The 17172-nt window shown below is 35.4% G+C and overlaps 1 protein-coding gene across 1 annotated transcript in view; it reads right to left on the reverse strand.

Moving 5' to 3' along the window:
• Positions 1–2929: 2929 nt before the first annotated feature.
• Positions 2930–17172, reverse strand: part of PRDM1 (PR/SET domain 1) — a 29362-nt gene continuing 15119 nt past the window's right edge. Inside the window, exons 4-7 of the mRNA XM_015822398.1 lie at positions 16168–16417; positions 5342–6399; positions 4167–4295; positions 2930–3572 (exon numbers count right to left, since the gene is read on the reverse strand). Coding sequence (XP_015677884.1) covers positions 3009–3572; positions 4167–4295; positions 5342–6399; positions 16168–16417 — 2001 coding nt within the window. The 3' untranslated portion in view covers positions 2930–3008. The remainder of the gene's footprint in view (positions 3573–4166; positions 4296–5341; positions 6400–16167; positions 16418–17172) is intronic.

Here is a 17172-nt window from a genome sequence, read left to right on the forward strand (position 1 = left end):
TCTATCTATCTATCATCTATCTATCTATCTATCTATCTATCTATCTATCTATCTATCTATCTATCTATCTATCTATCTATCTATCTATCTATCTATCAATCATCTATCTAGGGCTTTTTTTGTCATAGAACGTCCAGAACGAAGTTCTGGCACCTTTTTGGGATGGAACCTTGTAGGGTAGGCAAGGCGGGTTGTGTGACGTGTGTGAGTTCCGGCACTTTTTTTTTTTTTTTTTACAAAAAAGCTATCTATCTATCTATCTATCTATCTATCTATCTATCTATCTATCTATCTATCTATCTATCTATCTATCTATCTATCTATCTATCTATCTATCTACCTACCTAATCATCTATTGTGTATCTATCAAAAGAATGTAAGTACAGGAAACTGAAATTTGATTTTTTTTGTGAGAGGCACTAAGAGGGAATTTTAAAATTATATCCTTTATGCAAATTCCAAAAGCAGCCTGTATTATGAATTTTGTCATAACAAAGTATTTTTGACCCAGGGAGTAAATGAAAGTTGGAACTAAAGTAACACGGCTTACATTTCAAAAGAAGGAAAAAACCACCACTGATAAAGCAAGGAACATTTTATATTTAATTTACATTTTGACATTTTTGCACATAAATAACAATGTAAACCAGTACGTAAACATAAGATATTTTGTTGTAGCAAAGTAAAAAGCCTGTTAACTTTGGTCAGAACCTATTCTTAGGGAGGAGGGGAAACACTGATTGTTGCTACATTCAAAGTTTTTAAACAGGGGAGACAATTAGACAAAGAAGCAGTTTTAAAGCTGATGCATATAAATCTTTGTAAAATTCGTATCAAATACAAGAAAGCACTATAGGCAATTAAGAAAAGTGTGTGTGTGTGTGTGTGTGTGTCCAGTGATTGGAGTAGTGGTACTTTGGTTTATCCAATAGTTAATGGCTATGTTTATGAAACATTGCTACATTTGGATTATATTTGCATCACAATTTATGGGAACAGAAATGTAATGAACTGTAGCTCTTCCTTCAAAAGGTATATATAAAGTTTTTCTTGGGCTATCTGTAGAGTATGGATATGTTTGGTGTTTTATATAAGAAGGCATTAGAATAATGTTATATCTGTAACAGCCTAATTCCTTAAGATTATTATGAGAAACAAAGATATACATACTGAATGAAAAGTAACACTGCCCTTTTCAGCTGTGATCATGCCTCCTTTTAAGAAGTAGGAAAAGGGACAGATCTTCCAGAGCACTTTAAACAATTCATTCTTCTTCTTAATGTTTGATCTATATAGCATTATATAGTAATAATGGGACCTATTTGACCTTTAGCAAGCATTTTTAGATTTTTTTTCCATCTCCCAAGGCAGACGTTTGCAATGATAATATGAGGGAAGGTAAGAGTAAGCCAGTTATTCTTCAGAGAATACTTTGGAGAATTTTAAAAAATACTAGATGGATAAATCTGTTGAAGCAAATAAAAATGTGCACAATCACACCTCATGATGAATAAGAACATTTACAGTATTATGGCTCTGATGTTAAGAATTTACTCTTTGTGATAGTGAAACAAGCTACTTAAATTGGTATTTTACTATAAGGTTTGGCTCACAAAAGTATGTGCTTGTAGGCACACAGAGGATAGTGGTATAAGTAATTATAAATACAATTACAGTATGTGCTATGCCCTATACCATGACATGTTATCTTTGGGTTCAGCAAAACAAAAGATTTACCGGAAAAAAAGAATGTGCATTCCATCTTTTCTACATGTTTTGGTTTGTTTTCTAGAGTAGCAAAGCATTAAGACAGACAGCATTTTCTGCATCACTGGACACACTCAATGAGGTAACTGTTGTTCAGCAACTTTGCAATGCCCTTTTAATTTTTCATTAAATTAACCACAAAATGTGCTAATACAAATACTGAGAGAAAACTTGACTCATAATACAGGGGGGGGGGGGGGGGAGAAAGAAAAACAAAATCAAGCTAGGTATGCCAAGAAAAGAGTTGGCCACTCAATTTCTATCCAAGAAAGGGGTGGGGAGGAGAAGGAGAATGATGGGGGGTCAGGGAAGGCTGTCATGTTTCTTGCAGAATCTCAGTGGGAGTTTTGGGATCTAGCCAGCCAACGCCTCAGCAATACCCCTCTTTACAGAGAGAATCTTTGGAGTATCCTAAGTTGTCTACTTACATAAACGGTATGTAAGAGAAGGAAAATGTTATTTTCCAAGATATTGCTCACAACCATGAGGTAAAACTAAGGGCTTCGTTGGGAGGACTATGTTTGATGCATTCTGTCTGATATTTTACTTTTTCACTCATTCTAGACATATAAGTTTCTCCCTCTGATGTATACATATTTTAGAGTAATTCTATATGTTTATCTAATCCGTTCAGTTATACAGCACTGTTACAACAAAACGACTATTAAGGATTTACCTTTGGCAAAACAAAACATCATGTCTGAAAACAGGCATGTTAACATTTCCCCCCTTGCTGCCTAGTCCAGTCATGGGTTCCGCTATTATTTTGTAGTTATTAAACAGATGTACAGGAATCAACTCTATGGAGAACAGCCACAAGACAAACAAACACACAACAACGAAAAGCACTCATATTCCATTTACAATGAATATTCCTATCATTGTAAATATTATTCTAACTATTGCTTTTTGAATGGTAAATTGCATAATAAATTATGAAGTACTATTATTATAAAATGATTATGGATATTAGACAGTCTTTTTTGGAAGCAGGAGAGGCAATGAACAGTCTTGGCCTCTTTTCATGCCCTGAGAATGCGACGTGGAAATTCCTTCTTTCAACTGGAGAAGCTACTGTAAGCTGAGGTTGTTTTGCAGCGTTGATACAATATACAAGCAATTGCTACAGGCACCCTGACTTGCCAGGTCATAAATTAAAAAAAAAAATCACTCCTTTGCCACACATACTAAACCACACACATGTATCCTCACACACAATACACACGTACATCCTACAGCACTTAAGGGTCCATTGGTTCGTCTGTCTCTTGCTTGACCTTGATAGGTACCTGAGGTAGTGGATGAGCATGAGGCAACTTCACAACCGATACATCTGAGGCTTCATAAAGGTTACACCCAGAGGAGACCAGGTTCCTCTGCAATGATGCTTTCAGCGTAGCTCCTTCTATCTCACTTCTAAGCACAGTGAGTATTTCTTTCCCTATCACCGATGCTACATCAACACTGTCCTCGACATCATCCAGCCTGTCCGCATTGTCACTAATGTCAAATTTCTCAATCTCTTCATTGATCCGGTTGAGGTCCTCTGTAGAAAGGTTGGGAGCAGGGATTACAGGGCAGTTTCCCTTCAGGTGGACCTTGAGGCTACAAAGGTGGATGTAACTCTTGTGGCAGTGGATACACTTGTGTGGGCGCTCTCTGGTGTGGAGTCGTTTGTGCAACTTTAGGTGTACAAACTGGGTGAATTTAGCAGTGCACAGCTTACACTGATAAGGTTTTTCTCCTGAGTGCAGCCGCAGATGGGTCTTCAGGTTGCTTGTGCTACTGAATCGTTTATGACAGACCTAATTGGAAGGAAGGAAATTGGAGTTACTTTAACACAAAAGCATAAGCAAATAAACTCCAACCTCATGTCCCACATTTTCCTATCTAGGATGAATCTTGTGTAACCACTCTTTGCAAAATCATGTCTCCATTCTTCCAGCAAGGATCTGCTCCTTCCAAAGCATACAACCAGAACTGATACTGTATGTACTTGATTTGAAAGAGGTGCAAAAGAAATCCTGACTATTTTTTAGAAGTGGAAAAACAGTTTCTCTTTTTCACTTCTAAAAAATAGTCAGGATTTCAGTTTCTCTTTTTCACTGGGCTGGATGGGTAGAAGAACAGATATCAAATGATGTTTTGGTTGTGTCCTCAATGGATCCAACTCAGGGGTGGATGGGAAGCTACCATCACACCCCACTGCTTTAAGCTAGACTAGGAAGTTGAAAAAATATTGAGAAGATATTTCTGTACTATTGCAAAGCAATTCTGCATTGCCCCCACTCTCAAGTCTTTATATATTCATCAAGTAGCCAGTGGTCAAATATAACTCAAGGATATCTTTATTTTGATAGCATCTTTTGCTAAAGTCATTCCTTGCAAACTCTACGCACCTGACACTCATGAGGCTTCTCTCCTGTGTGTACCAGATAGTGCTTCTGGAGGTGAGCCAACTGAGTGAATCCTTTATTGCAAGTAGTACATTTGAATGGTCTTTCTCCACTATGTACTCGAAGATGAACCTTTCAAGAAACAGAATGCTTAGTGAGATCTCATGAAACTGTTAACAGGTTCAGAATGCTTTTCTTATTGAATTAATATTATTCTTTAGCTATTATATTTTCTATAAGCATTATGAAAAAGGAAGAAAACAGAAACAGTTTTGTACATTGCTACTTAAATGCTGCTGCCACCCAAGATCTACAACTTAGCAATATTTTAATATGTACTTAGCAATATTTAAAAAGAGAACCACTTGTGAAAATGCTAATGTGAGCAGTAGCTGCAGAAATTAAGGAAGTCATCATTTTTATCTACATGCTATTTTGACAGGGTTGGTCTATGGCCGAATTGTTCATTTCCAGATTGATATTAAATATTGTAGGGTAAGAAAAGAATATGGAACAATAGTGGCTAAGAACTTATTGCCTCAAACGCTATAAAGAAAAAAATGACTGGACTGCAGAGCTCAGGAACTATATATCTGTTTGTTTGTTGAGAAATTTAGATATCACCTCAGTGCAACTAGACTCTAGGCAAATGAGTGGCAGACCAGCATTTGATGAAATCTCCAGCCTCCTCTTACAATGAGTCCTAGTACAGTCCATTCTCCTTTTTTAGTTTTGCTTATAATTTTCTTATAAGCTACTCTTTCAGGTACCCCTAGTTTTTATACTGTTCATCATCATCTCTCCCCACACCCAATACTATATATCTTGGATGCACTCACTTTCTTAGTTCAATTTTCAAAGTTTTACACAGCAGAAAAACCTCAGAATGAAAGTGACAAAGTCAGATCCACTTGGCATTACAGCCACTTTAGTGAACCAGTTAAGAAATAATTACAGTTTAACTGTTAATCTTTAAAAATGAATTTCAAATCTTTAAAAATGTAAAACCATAGGCATACATATAATATCAGCATGTATATGTGGACTAATTTCTAGAAAAAAAAACACCAGACTCTTTAGCATGTTAACTTCTTTTAGGTCCCCTTAAAAAGCCATTTTTGAGGAAATGGTAATCAGAGAAATCTGCCTAGCCATTATGTCTTTCTTTAAAAGCCTACCTTCAGATTGGAGAGCTGGCCAAAGGTTTTGGAGCAGACATTGCATTCATACTTAATTTTGCCATTCTGTTTTTTCAGCGGGTAGGGAAGGGTTTTGTAACCAGTCATATTTCGCTTGCTCTTGATGAGATTGATGGCTTCTTCGCTGCTAGTGGCAGCCAATATGGCCGAGGTAGGTTTTGGTTGCATGATGTGTTCAGAAGTGGCTGCAGTGCCTGCAGTGGGCGACCCACTTGTGGGGCTACATGGCTTGTCTTTCATGCTGGCAGCAGCTCCTGTGATGGAGAAAGCACTGTTGTGTGCAGGAATCAGAAGGTCCCTTGGATGATCCGGCTGTAAGAACTGACGACTCCCGTCGGATGGCAAGGAACTCGGAAGGGTAGATGAGTTCAGGATATGAGGAGAAATGCTTCCCCCGCTGAAAAAGCTGCTATAAAAAGGATACATCCTTGGAAAGAGATTGAAATTGTTGATGCTCATGCCGTATGACGGTAATAGGAATTTGGGGTAGGGAAAGGCTTGTGAAAGATGGCTTGAGGGGGCATATCCGGAATATGACGCTAATCCTTCTGTGTTATACAGTCCATTCAAGTAAGGATAAGGCTCCCTGTGCTCTTGAGTCACAGAAGCTAAGGGTGAAACTGTAAGTCCTGGACTGCCGTGAGGGCTTGAACTTTTTAAACTTTGGTCTGGGCTACTTCTTGCTGAAGGACTTGGGGTAGTAGATGGCTGGACAGGTGAGTGAGCAAGGTAACTAGGTCTATCAATCCCATAAGCTAGGGAAACCTTCAGGTAATCTTCTGGAATGTGAGGTCGGATGGGGTAGACAGCTCGAGGGTAGAAAGGCCTCCTTTCAGGACTACAATTTTTCCTTAAGATCTCCAAGTCTTTTTCTTGAGTATGTGGAGCAACATGACTGTAGCACAAATCCCTTCCTCTAGGATAATTGGAGTCAGTTTTTAGGATTTCCTTCATGCTATGTTCTCTTCGAGGAAGATTTTTCTGAAAAAGCTCGTCTTTGTCACAGGTTTGTTGCTTTGGCCTGTGGTGGCTTTGTGCTGAAATACAAGAACAAAACATAAGCAATGAGTGTGGGGTGCTTGGTACTCTCTGAGCTTGGTTGTTTTCTTGCAATGAGTATTTCAAGTCATTTATGGCCACTTGATGGATTCATTTCGCAGTCTTATCAAAGTGAGGACAAACAACCCTTGTCAACCATACATTTTTCGAAGACACTTTGATCATTAACTTCTATCTTAAAAAAAGAATCAGCCTTGGGCTTTTGAAAACGATTAGCACTAGGTTCAACTCAAGGAAATAAAATCACTAACTACTTATATTCAATTATAGAAAATCTGTCAGTGCTTTCCTATTACATTTGTTCTCAACTCAAACCATCATCTCTTTCTTTAATATGGGGATAAATGCTTTAGTAAAGAAATCTTGTATCATTTAAAATGGATTGAAATAACATTTAAAAGCAAATTCTCAAAAATTCTTTTGACAACAGCATGACGTCTACAAAGATTCATTCTATTATTTTTTTTTTGTCATCATTCAGACAGTTCAATTGCATGTCAAAATAAAGGGAGGAAGCATTTTCCTCTGCCCCAATATTGTAATTTTCAGGAAACTGCAGGAAAGTTCTTTCTACAAAGGAAACATTTTCTTTTGGGAATTAATTATGTACCATCAAGTCGGTGTTGATTTTTAGCAACCACAGAAATAATTTTCCGTGTGATTCCTTTGAGTGGAGATATTATAATTTCTTTAGCAACGTGCTCCTTTCCTAGAGAGTCCTGAAGCTTTTTCAGCATCCCAGTTAGTAGTTTACGAGACTTGATTATAAAAGTAACACAATTTTCAATATTTTCATCAAAAGAAAATAGCAATTCTCTTTTTTTCTCTCCAGTTAGGGTTTGCGCAGCAACCCTACTTTTAACGTAACTCTATTTTAACTGTGGCTTCAATAGATATGGGTACACACATGCTGTGTCAGGTAGCTACATAATTTTTTCCTACCACACATATATTGCTGAAACACTGAGGGATGTGATGACTGGTCTCAGCTCCCTGAAGTGTTTCTGTGGTGCGTATGTGGTGAGAAAAGAAGACATGTAGGCCTCTTCATATTCACCATTTTTAATATACACCTGCTTTTGCTATGATGTGTGAAGTGGTTTCTAGTTTTAAGCTTTAAGAAAAGACACACTGAGGATGCGGTATTGTAATAAAAACTAAAAACAAAAGCCTTTTCAATTAGCACAAACTTTTCCTAAACTTTATTAAATTTCAAAAAGGTATAAAATACAAAGAAGCAAAGAAGAAAAAAGAGTTAGAAAGAAAGGAAAGGGAGTAAGAAAAAGGCAAGATTGGGAGTTGCAAACAAAAGAGGAAAAACTATTTAAAAAGTTAACTTCTTTAATACAGATAAAAACCTAAAAATCAATGACTCTTTGAACAGAATAAACCATAACAAATGGTACTTCTATCATCATAGACATCAAAGCCCAAGGTTAAATTTTCATTTCTTTCAGTTTCAAACAAAAAAAAAAAATCGAAGAGTGGTTTCCAAGTAGGAAGTCTTTTCTTTAATCAAAGCAGTCAATTTCACTATCTCTGCCAACTCCATTAATTTCATAATCCATTCTTCCCTTGTGGCTGTATGTGAGTTCTTCCATCTCTGGGCATACAGAAGTCTTGCTGCTATGCCACATATAAAAACAAAGTTCCATATTTTTAAAAATTTGTTTCTCCATCAAACCCAGGAGAAACATCCCTGACTTCAATAGTACATTTGATTTAAGAAGTCTCTGAATATCTTGGATTCCAAAATGGATGAAACATTTATAAGTTTTCTGTTTTTTTGTTCCAAAGGTTGCTTTCCTTAGAAGTGCCTGAACACAGCAAGTGGTATAGTGCTTTGCTATGGAAGAACCTGTACCGCTGGATTGTATCTTGCACAACATACAAGGGAGTATCTTTTATTCATTTATTTATCTCCTCACTTTTATATAGGAGCTCAAAGTAACATACAGAGGCTCCTTCCTCCTATTTTTTTCACAAACAGCAATGCTGTGAGCTACATTGGGCTGAAAGAGAAAGTGATGTGCCCAAAGTCTTCCAATGACCTTCGATGGCCAAGGATAGAGAAGAACCTGGGCCTTTTTATTCCTAGCCTATTACCTCAACTACTTCATCATGTTAATTGTTGGAACTGAAACTGAAGAAACCTGCTCAATGATTGGCATCTCTTTTCTGTTGCACTTTACATAGTCCTTAAGGCTGCTATGCTGGACTCGTCTAAGTCTCCCTGAGATATATATATATACATGGATATATACATGGTAGCTTTCTGTAACTGCTGAAGAAGACATTTAGGGTTCTTCAATGTTTAATATAGACTTTCTTTGAATGTATTGAATATATGTATTGAATGAGAAAGATTCTAAGGAAATGTGCCATATTTCCAGCTCAAGAAGGATCTGGGATTGGCTGCCAGGTATGTATTTTTTGGCAGCTAATTTCTTAGTAATGTGTAAACTAGCGTTTACCTCTTTTTACCTCTTCTGAACTCCCTATCCATTGGCTATGTTGGTAGAGGCTGGCAGGAAATATAATTCTTAGCTTCTTAAAGTCATGAAGCTGCCCGCTCTGCATTAGTCTATTTCTTGGAGAGGTTCCTTTTTTCAAAGTTTCTTTCAATTGATTGGCTCCTCATTCAAAGCAAAAAGTAAGGAGTGGCCAAATACATGTTTACATTTGGGAGAAGGAAAATAAAGTAGAGAATAACTAAATATTACTTTATTCTACTCTCTTATTATTTCTATAGATCCAACACTAAAGACAATGGGAAATATAATGCTATTGGATAAATCATAGGAAGCCAAGGAAAATACTGGCCCAGTGTGCATACTTTTTAGACACATGGACTCCATGTAGAAAAGACTACATACTCTATTCAGCCTCATATGGATTTTATTTATCTGAACATAGCTTCGATTCACACAACTTATTTGATGTCCTTCTGACAGTGAGCAGATTCGGAAATCAGATTCATATGCCAGTTGATTCATATGCCAATCTAAAATTCATTCAAGCATCTCCCTGCATGTAAACTCTAATACAGGGTAATATTATATAATCATCCATAGACAAAAAACATAGAAACACAGAAACTGCATTAAAATAATCATATAAATGAATGGCAGTAAATTCAACCTATATAGACATAAATTACTGACAGTATGATTAAAAATTGGTACCAGTGTAGCCATGTACTGGTTAGTGAAAAAAGAAATACAAATAAAGAGTGAATTAAGTTTTCTTCAGATCTGGTTGCAAAATTCTTCTCATTTGTAATGCTATTAGCTGCCTGAGACATTTTAATTCTTTCCCCCGAGACCTCAAAAAATAGCTGTGGGCGTACAGTGTCATTTCCAGAGTAAATGCCGATCAACATTTTGAGTGATTAATTTTAATAATGCTGATTCACATTTTTAAATAAAATGGCTGTTTTGCCAGAAGAGAACCTCGGAGTTCTACTTCACCCCGCCCCCACAGATTCTAGAATGAAGGTTATTATTTAAAATTTCATTAGTTCAAATTTTATTTCTAAATGTGTTTTTTCCTAGCTCCAGAATAAACCCATTAATCTCCTGATTATGATGGGAGAACAAAGATTTGCTACTGCTTTGAAAACGCACCCATAATATGTGCATGATTCATATTTGTATTTTATAATGCTAGTGATAATACCAGTCAATTATCATGTGATCTGTTTAACCATATACATTTATATGCTGCTGTTTCACCTTTAATATGGCAAAGATAATAAGCAATAAATCTAGCACTACTATAATTTTGCATCTTTTATTTTATTTATCATCCTTCTCTTCCTCTAAGGAAAATTTTGACCAATGAGTATTTAGTCCAATGGCTAAGGCACCATGCTAGAAACCAAGAGATGCGAGTTCTAGTCCCACTTTGGCCCTGAAAGCCAACTAGTGACATTAGGCAATCACTCTCTTTCAGCCCAAACCACCTCACAAGACTTGTTGTGAGGAAAAATAAGAGGCTTAAGAAGTATTGTGTATGTTCACCACCTTGAGTTATTTATAAAAATAAGGAAGATGGATTAAACAAATAAACAAGCAAAAGGTTTCAATGACTTTCCATTTGCTTGATAAGTAGAGATCTATCTATCTATCTATCTATCTATCTATCTATCTATCTATCTATCTATCTATCTATCTATCTATCTATCTATCTATCTATCTATCTATCTATCTATCTACCTATCTATCTATCCAGCTGAACTAGAAGAAAAGGTCCATTTAGTCAAACATCCTTTTAAGTCACATATTATTGAGAAGATCATTATTAGACCATGAGAATGAAAAGCTTTTCTGCTGTTCCTTCCCAGAAAGTGACTGTTAGGTTGGTCCTCCATTAATACATATATTAAATCCCTTTTAAAATCAGTCTAAGTTAGTGACAACCACATCTTATGCCAGAGATTTCTATAAATTAATTATATTATATAATAAAATATGTTTTAATCTGAATCTACTGCTAACCAATTTCATCAGTTACACTTCAGTTCTGCTATAAAAAAAGATTTTAAGCTACAGAATTTAGCATGTTAACTTGCTAACTATTATAAATCTCTGTAATATTTCCTCTGCACAAACCTTAGCTAATTCCTCAAAACCTAAGCACGCCTTGGTTTGAACTTGGATGACAAATTACCTCATAACCTCAGGGCTGCAAGAAGTCAAAAGAAAAAAAAATGATATCCCAGAAAGCAACAAAGAAAATTGCATCTATATTATCTCCAAGAAAACCTATATGTATCTTTTTACTTAGGTGATTATTTTCCTAGATGTCACGTCACTTTAATTTTTTCTCAAAATTAAGATGAAGCAAACTCCTATTCATTTTCTCTGCTCATTTGTGGAATACATGACAAGCTCTACCATATCTCTTTTTTTACTACAGCAGACAGAAATCCAGTGTTTCTGACATCACAAATTTATGTAAAGGCATCATAAACACAGGGCTTTAATAATAATAATAATAATAATAATAATAATAATAATAATAATAATAATAATAATAATAATAATAATGTTGGAAGGGACCTTGGAGGTCATCTAGTCCAACCCCCTGCTCAGGCAGCACTATATTGGCTTTTTTGGCAGCTCCAGCACACTGCTGGCTCATATTTAAGTGACTGTCCACTAGGACTCCGAGATCCCTCTCATAGTTAATGTTGAACCTGGGGTTTTCAACATGAACCTGAACTTTCTCAGTTATTTTGGGAGACAAAATATTTATTTGGCTTTTTCAAAAATCAGATTGTGACTAATTCACATCCCTCTAGCATTTAAAATTGACTTACTGCATGTGCAGGCCCTGCTATCTTATGCATTCCATTTTTAAAAAATATATTTTATTGATTTTTTGCAATAACAATCCATAGTGCTTAGTAAAGAGAGTGTTGTCTGGATTCATATATTTGAAAAAACAATCAATAATTATTATTTTCTATAATTCCATAATCAATATATGGATTAATAATATGTTTCCTTGATCTCCCCTTCTTCCAATGGTATTCTCCTTTGTCAACGTTAGATAAATGTAATAATATTTTCAATGCATACAAGGTTGGATATAAACATTTTTTGTGTTTGTACAAACAATGACATCCATATATAACATCTTTTCTAATTAACTTATGTTTCAATTGTATTTGTCATCTTATTAGTTCACTATGTGTCCTGTTTTCAAACTTCTTATTTAAAACTTAATTTCCCCTCAGTATTCAAACCATTCTTATCAGACATAGTTTTCTCAAAATTGATAACCTAAATATCCAACTTTTTCTTTACATATACCATCCCAATATTTTCGTATTTCATATATTATAAAAATACTATACTACTTATATATCCTATAACATCCACATATAACATCTTTTCTGAACAACTTATATTTCAACTATATTTGTAAAATTTATCTTGTTAAGTCACTATATGTCCTTTTTTCAAAATTCTTATTTAAGCTTAATTTCCCCACAGTATTCAAATCATTATTCTCATTCATAATTCTCTCAAAATTAATTACCTTTAAATTTCCAAACTTCCCATTCACATACATCATCCCAGTATTTTAACATTTCATATATTGTAAAAAATACTATACTACTTATATCTCTTACCCTCTTACTATAGGGTCCCTTTATATCCAAAATTATCTGTTCTTTTAACCATATTCAAACAAATGTTTAATCATGTACAGTAGTACTCCATCTGGTAAGTCGAATCATATCTCTTAAGTCTAACTCTAGCCTTCTTCTTTTGCCAAATAGCTTTCCAAGTTAGTATATTCCGCTTGCCAGGAAGTTCCTGTATTTTTGTAAGTGTTGTTGGGAGTGAGAAGGGCAAGTTGAGTAGAATATATGCTTTTTGTCTCCCAGATTCTGATGATTTCCCTGGCAGGTTTATAATCCATTTTGTTAAATCTTCTTTGTTATCCTCGAATTTGTTTTGAAGTCCTGACGGATAAAATTATCTTTTCCATTTTCACTGTCGTGGTAAAAGTCTTGTAGATTTTTTTCTGTTTGTGTTAAGTTGTAGTTCTCTTCATTTGTAGCTTCCCTATTTAAGTTACTTTCTTCTAGTTTGTGTTCTGTTATCTGATTTATTTGTTCATTCTTTATCGTCGTTTGCTGAGAGTTTTTTAATTGTAAGTTTGGATTGAAGATGTACTCATTTATGTCATCAAAGTTGTTTTTGATCTCATGTGATTTGATACTATTGTCATTTGAAAAGTACTTGTCTTGTCTTGAAGTATTACTCCTGTAGATCTCTGATGTTCCAGGCTAGATCCTTCAGAAGGGTATATTAGGTGTGGTTTCCTGTCCCTTTTAGATAAATATGCTACATCCATTTCATTTCCCCCCTCCAAATAGTCTTTTACCAGTACCATAATCTCTGTAGTTAGCCTTATCAAAGCAGCCAATCTCAAAATCCAAACAACCAAATCTTATATAATTCTTATCTTTATATATGGTTTTTGTAATCCAATGCGTTTCCAATTGTGAAGGCATCAGTGAAAGCAGTATTTTATAACAATTCTTCTATTCAAGGGTCAATGATTAACCAGTCAGAGCTGCAATCCAGAATGTTTAGCTATCTTGAAGCCTTCTAGTAAATTTCCCCCTAGAAGATTAGCCAAGAGTCAAAGTTTTTCTTTTTCTGCAAACAATTCTTGAGCTTAGATAACAGTTAAAGTTTTCTTTTTCTGCAGACATTTTTTAAGCTTAAAAATGGCCCAGTATGTTTTCTTTCTTTGTTCCCAGCTGTTTTCTATTTAGCTGAAGGCTATTAAAGTTCAAGGGAACAGATTATTCTTTGTTTCTGGGCATCTTAAAATCTTAATGGTTTTCTTAATTTTCAGATTTATACAGACTATAGTGTTATTAATTTCATTTCAGTATATTTCGTTCCCCCTTGGAAATTAATTTGCCACTTCTGTCTATGGATGGGTGGGGATTTAGTCCCCTCCCTCACTTTAGGAGGATTTCTTGCTTTGGGGCTCTTTTCCAAGGAATCAGTTACAGAATAGAAGAGAAATCGATATTCTCACCCAGCTTCAAACACGCTGTTCACCGTTGTTCTGGTTCGTGCTTTCGGACTTCGGTTGCTAGTAGCTTGGGCTAGATACTGATGTGCATCTAGCCTTTCTCCTGTCGAGTTTGATGGCTTCCCCCAGATTGATGGATTGATGCTGTTGTTCTGCGATCATCTGAGCGCTCTTCCTTCTTTGTCGCCTCTCCGGGGTGACTTTTGACCTATTTAGGGCCCCCTGGCAGGGCCTCCTTCAGCCGGGCCGCTACAGGGCAGAACTGGAAGTCTCTATCTTATGCATGCCTATGCTATTTTACTGAATTTGTAATAATTTAAATCAGTATCATGGACAGTTATGTTATTCTTACAATTTCATAACGTCAAACAATAAACAGTACATGATGAACAGAGTACAACTATTTTTATCTGAATGCTTAGGAAGCCCCTTTTCGGCACAAATTATTATAAAACAAAAATATAGACATAGTTTGAGAATATACTTGTAATAATCTATTTATGACACAGTAGCTCAGAAATGGAGAGTTACAGGAGAAATAATATAAGAAGGGAAAAATGAAGACATGAAAACGTAAGGTGGGGAATGGATTTCAATTAGCCAGGATTCCAAATTTTAGTTCAGTAAAAAGGTTCATACTGCTTGACATTATCATGGTAGACAGCAATTTTATATAGAAACAGATGCAAATGTACCTGACTTAAAGATACACTAATTACCCTATTTGAAAATAGATGCTATCTGGATCCTGGCCTATTTTACTGCTTTTAAGTAAGGATGCTCTTTTATATGACAGCATGTATATATGTATATGTATGTATATATATATATGTATGCATGTATGTATTCCCACTCAAATATAACCCTAGGCAGTTTACAATACTTAAAATCAATATAACAAGTTAAAAACTCTTCACTTCATTAAAGCTTCTACACTGGAGGCAGAACATGTGAGGTGTAAAGGTGATAAGCAACATGATTCAACTTGTGTTGAAATAATCTTTTTATGCATATTTTAAAATTTCCAAGAATGTTTTTCAATCTTAACCAGCAATTTCTTTGATTGTTGTAGCAACATTACACAGATTTATTTACTATACTACATTAATAAAAAGAATGGATTTTTAATTTGTACCAATTTCCTAAGTAAGTAAATATTTCCTTTTTCCTTGAAGTGAGTTCCACTGCACTTTTCTAGGATTATTTTTTTTTATTTCCCAGTTTATTCTATAGCCCTAGTATCTCTTTGTACAGGAAGTCTTTGCTTAGAGAGAGACTACAATTGGGACTGGCAAATTGGTTGCTAAGTGATGTGGTTACTAAATAATGGAAGTAAAAATATTTGCACTGAACCAGCATTGAAACCAAATTCTACCTGCACAGTTTGAAAATATTAACAAACTAATCCTCTCTGCTCAACAGTAAGTCCCACCACATTCAGTAAAATTTATTTCACCTCAGATGTGCATTGGGATTGTGGTCTATAGAATTTTGTTGTTGTTGTTAATACATGAAAAGATTGGATGTTTTTGTTAAGAGAGCAATTATAAAATTTTGTGACACAAAGCAATAACTAACATAAACATATAGATGGATGTGAATTCAGGAGATTGCAAAAAGTTATATGAAGTGAAAATGCTCTGATTTATTCATAAAAGAATTATATCAGCTCCTTCAAACATTAAGTGAATTTTCTGAGCAAATAAACCAACCATGAAAATTATGAAAAACTACCGGTCTTGTAATGATATTCATATAAACATCCCCAGAAACTTGAATTCCTGCCATCGAGATTTTGGAATGGCATTCTTTTCTTTGTCATTTTTAACCTGTGGCTTTATCCTAAGGTTGAGTTTTCCTCTCCCCACATGGCTAGGATTAGGGTTATTAGTATAAACACAATATCAACAACAGCGCATGAACGTTCAGATTAAGCTCTGAAACAGCCTCATAACAGGATGTTCAGCCAAAAGTATAGCTACATTTTTGTCTCCTTAAATGGGGTTATGCTGAGTTATGTTTTTAATTAAGAAAAGAATGTTTCCTGTTTAAAATGTCTTCTCCTGCAATCATATTTGAACCCTGAGGTTCATCATTCATACGATGATTCATATCCATGATCAACATTCCACTGACAAAAGATATTTCTTTACAAGTAGTAAATCTAAATTACTTACTATTCAACATCACCAAGTCTCCAGTGGAAGGATAATGCAATCTATCTGCAAAGTCCTGACAATACCATACAAGCAACTCTTGGCCAGGAGGAATAGGCTTGATGGTGTAGAAGTAGATGTTCATGCCATTCTGACATGCAGCCAAGTTCTGCTCCTGAACAGAGTGGGCTGGATTCACATAACGCATCCAATTGCTTTTTTCTTCATTAAATCCATCAATGAAATGGAGAAATTCACCATCAGAATAGATCTACAAGAAAGGAACGATATATATGGAATACAGAAATAACAAAGTCATAATGACAGTTAAATATATTATTTATATTAAAAAAAATCCTCTTCGTATTTAATAAGATTATCACAAATGTAGGAAACACCCCAAACAGTATTTGGTCCAAATTAAATGCATTTTTATCCTTTTGTAGTTATTGCTTAGTTTTGTTGTGGAGTTTTCAGTTAAACTCCCCTGATGAACCTCAGGGTAAATATTCAATATTTCTGCTTACTCTACCTAAGTCTTGTCAAAAAAAAAGTATTCACTTAAAATTGATTATATCTCTGTAGAGATGCTATGAGTCACTGTTGCAAAGGCCCATTCGCTTAATTATGTTCCAGTCAAATATTTTTCTTATCTCTTCTGCCTTTCTCTTTCTCTTTGATTTCCCACCATCGCCAAAGATTTAAGAATACACCAGATTTATTCAGATACACCCTCACCCCACAAGTCCTACATTAGCACCAGATCATATTTAGAAGGCAGCCGTTTTGTACAAAAACTGGGTGGGGTAAAGTAAATTATACTAGTACTGCTGTACTGAATCTCCGCTGCTGGACTTAAGAACATTGTCGCGGAAATGTACCCTAGGACTGCCCTGCTGGCCTTGCGCGATTCCCCCTTCGCGCAGGCCTGGCCTAGTACACTTCTAAAGGCCCACCTCGAGGACGGGGTGTGGAACCCCGAGAGGTGGCATGCAGCGGCTACAAATAGGGAAGAAAAAAATGCCA

The sequence above is a fragment of the Protobothrops mucrosquamatus genome, unplaced genomic scaffold (genome assembly GCF_001527695.2).
Source record: "Protobothrops mucrosquamatus isolate PMUCROS unplaced genomic scaffold, P.Mucros_1.0 scaffold1551, whole genome shotgun sequence".
Taxonomy (NCBI): Eukaryota; Metazoa; Chordata; class Lepidosauria; order Squamata; family Viperidae; genus Protobothrops; species Protobothrops mucrosquamatus.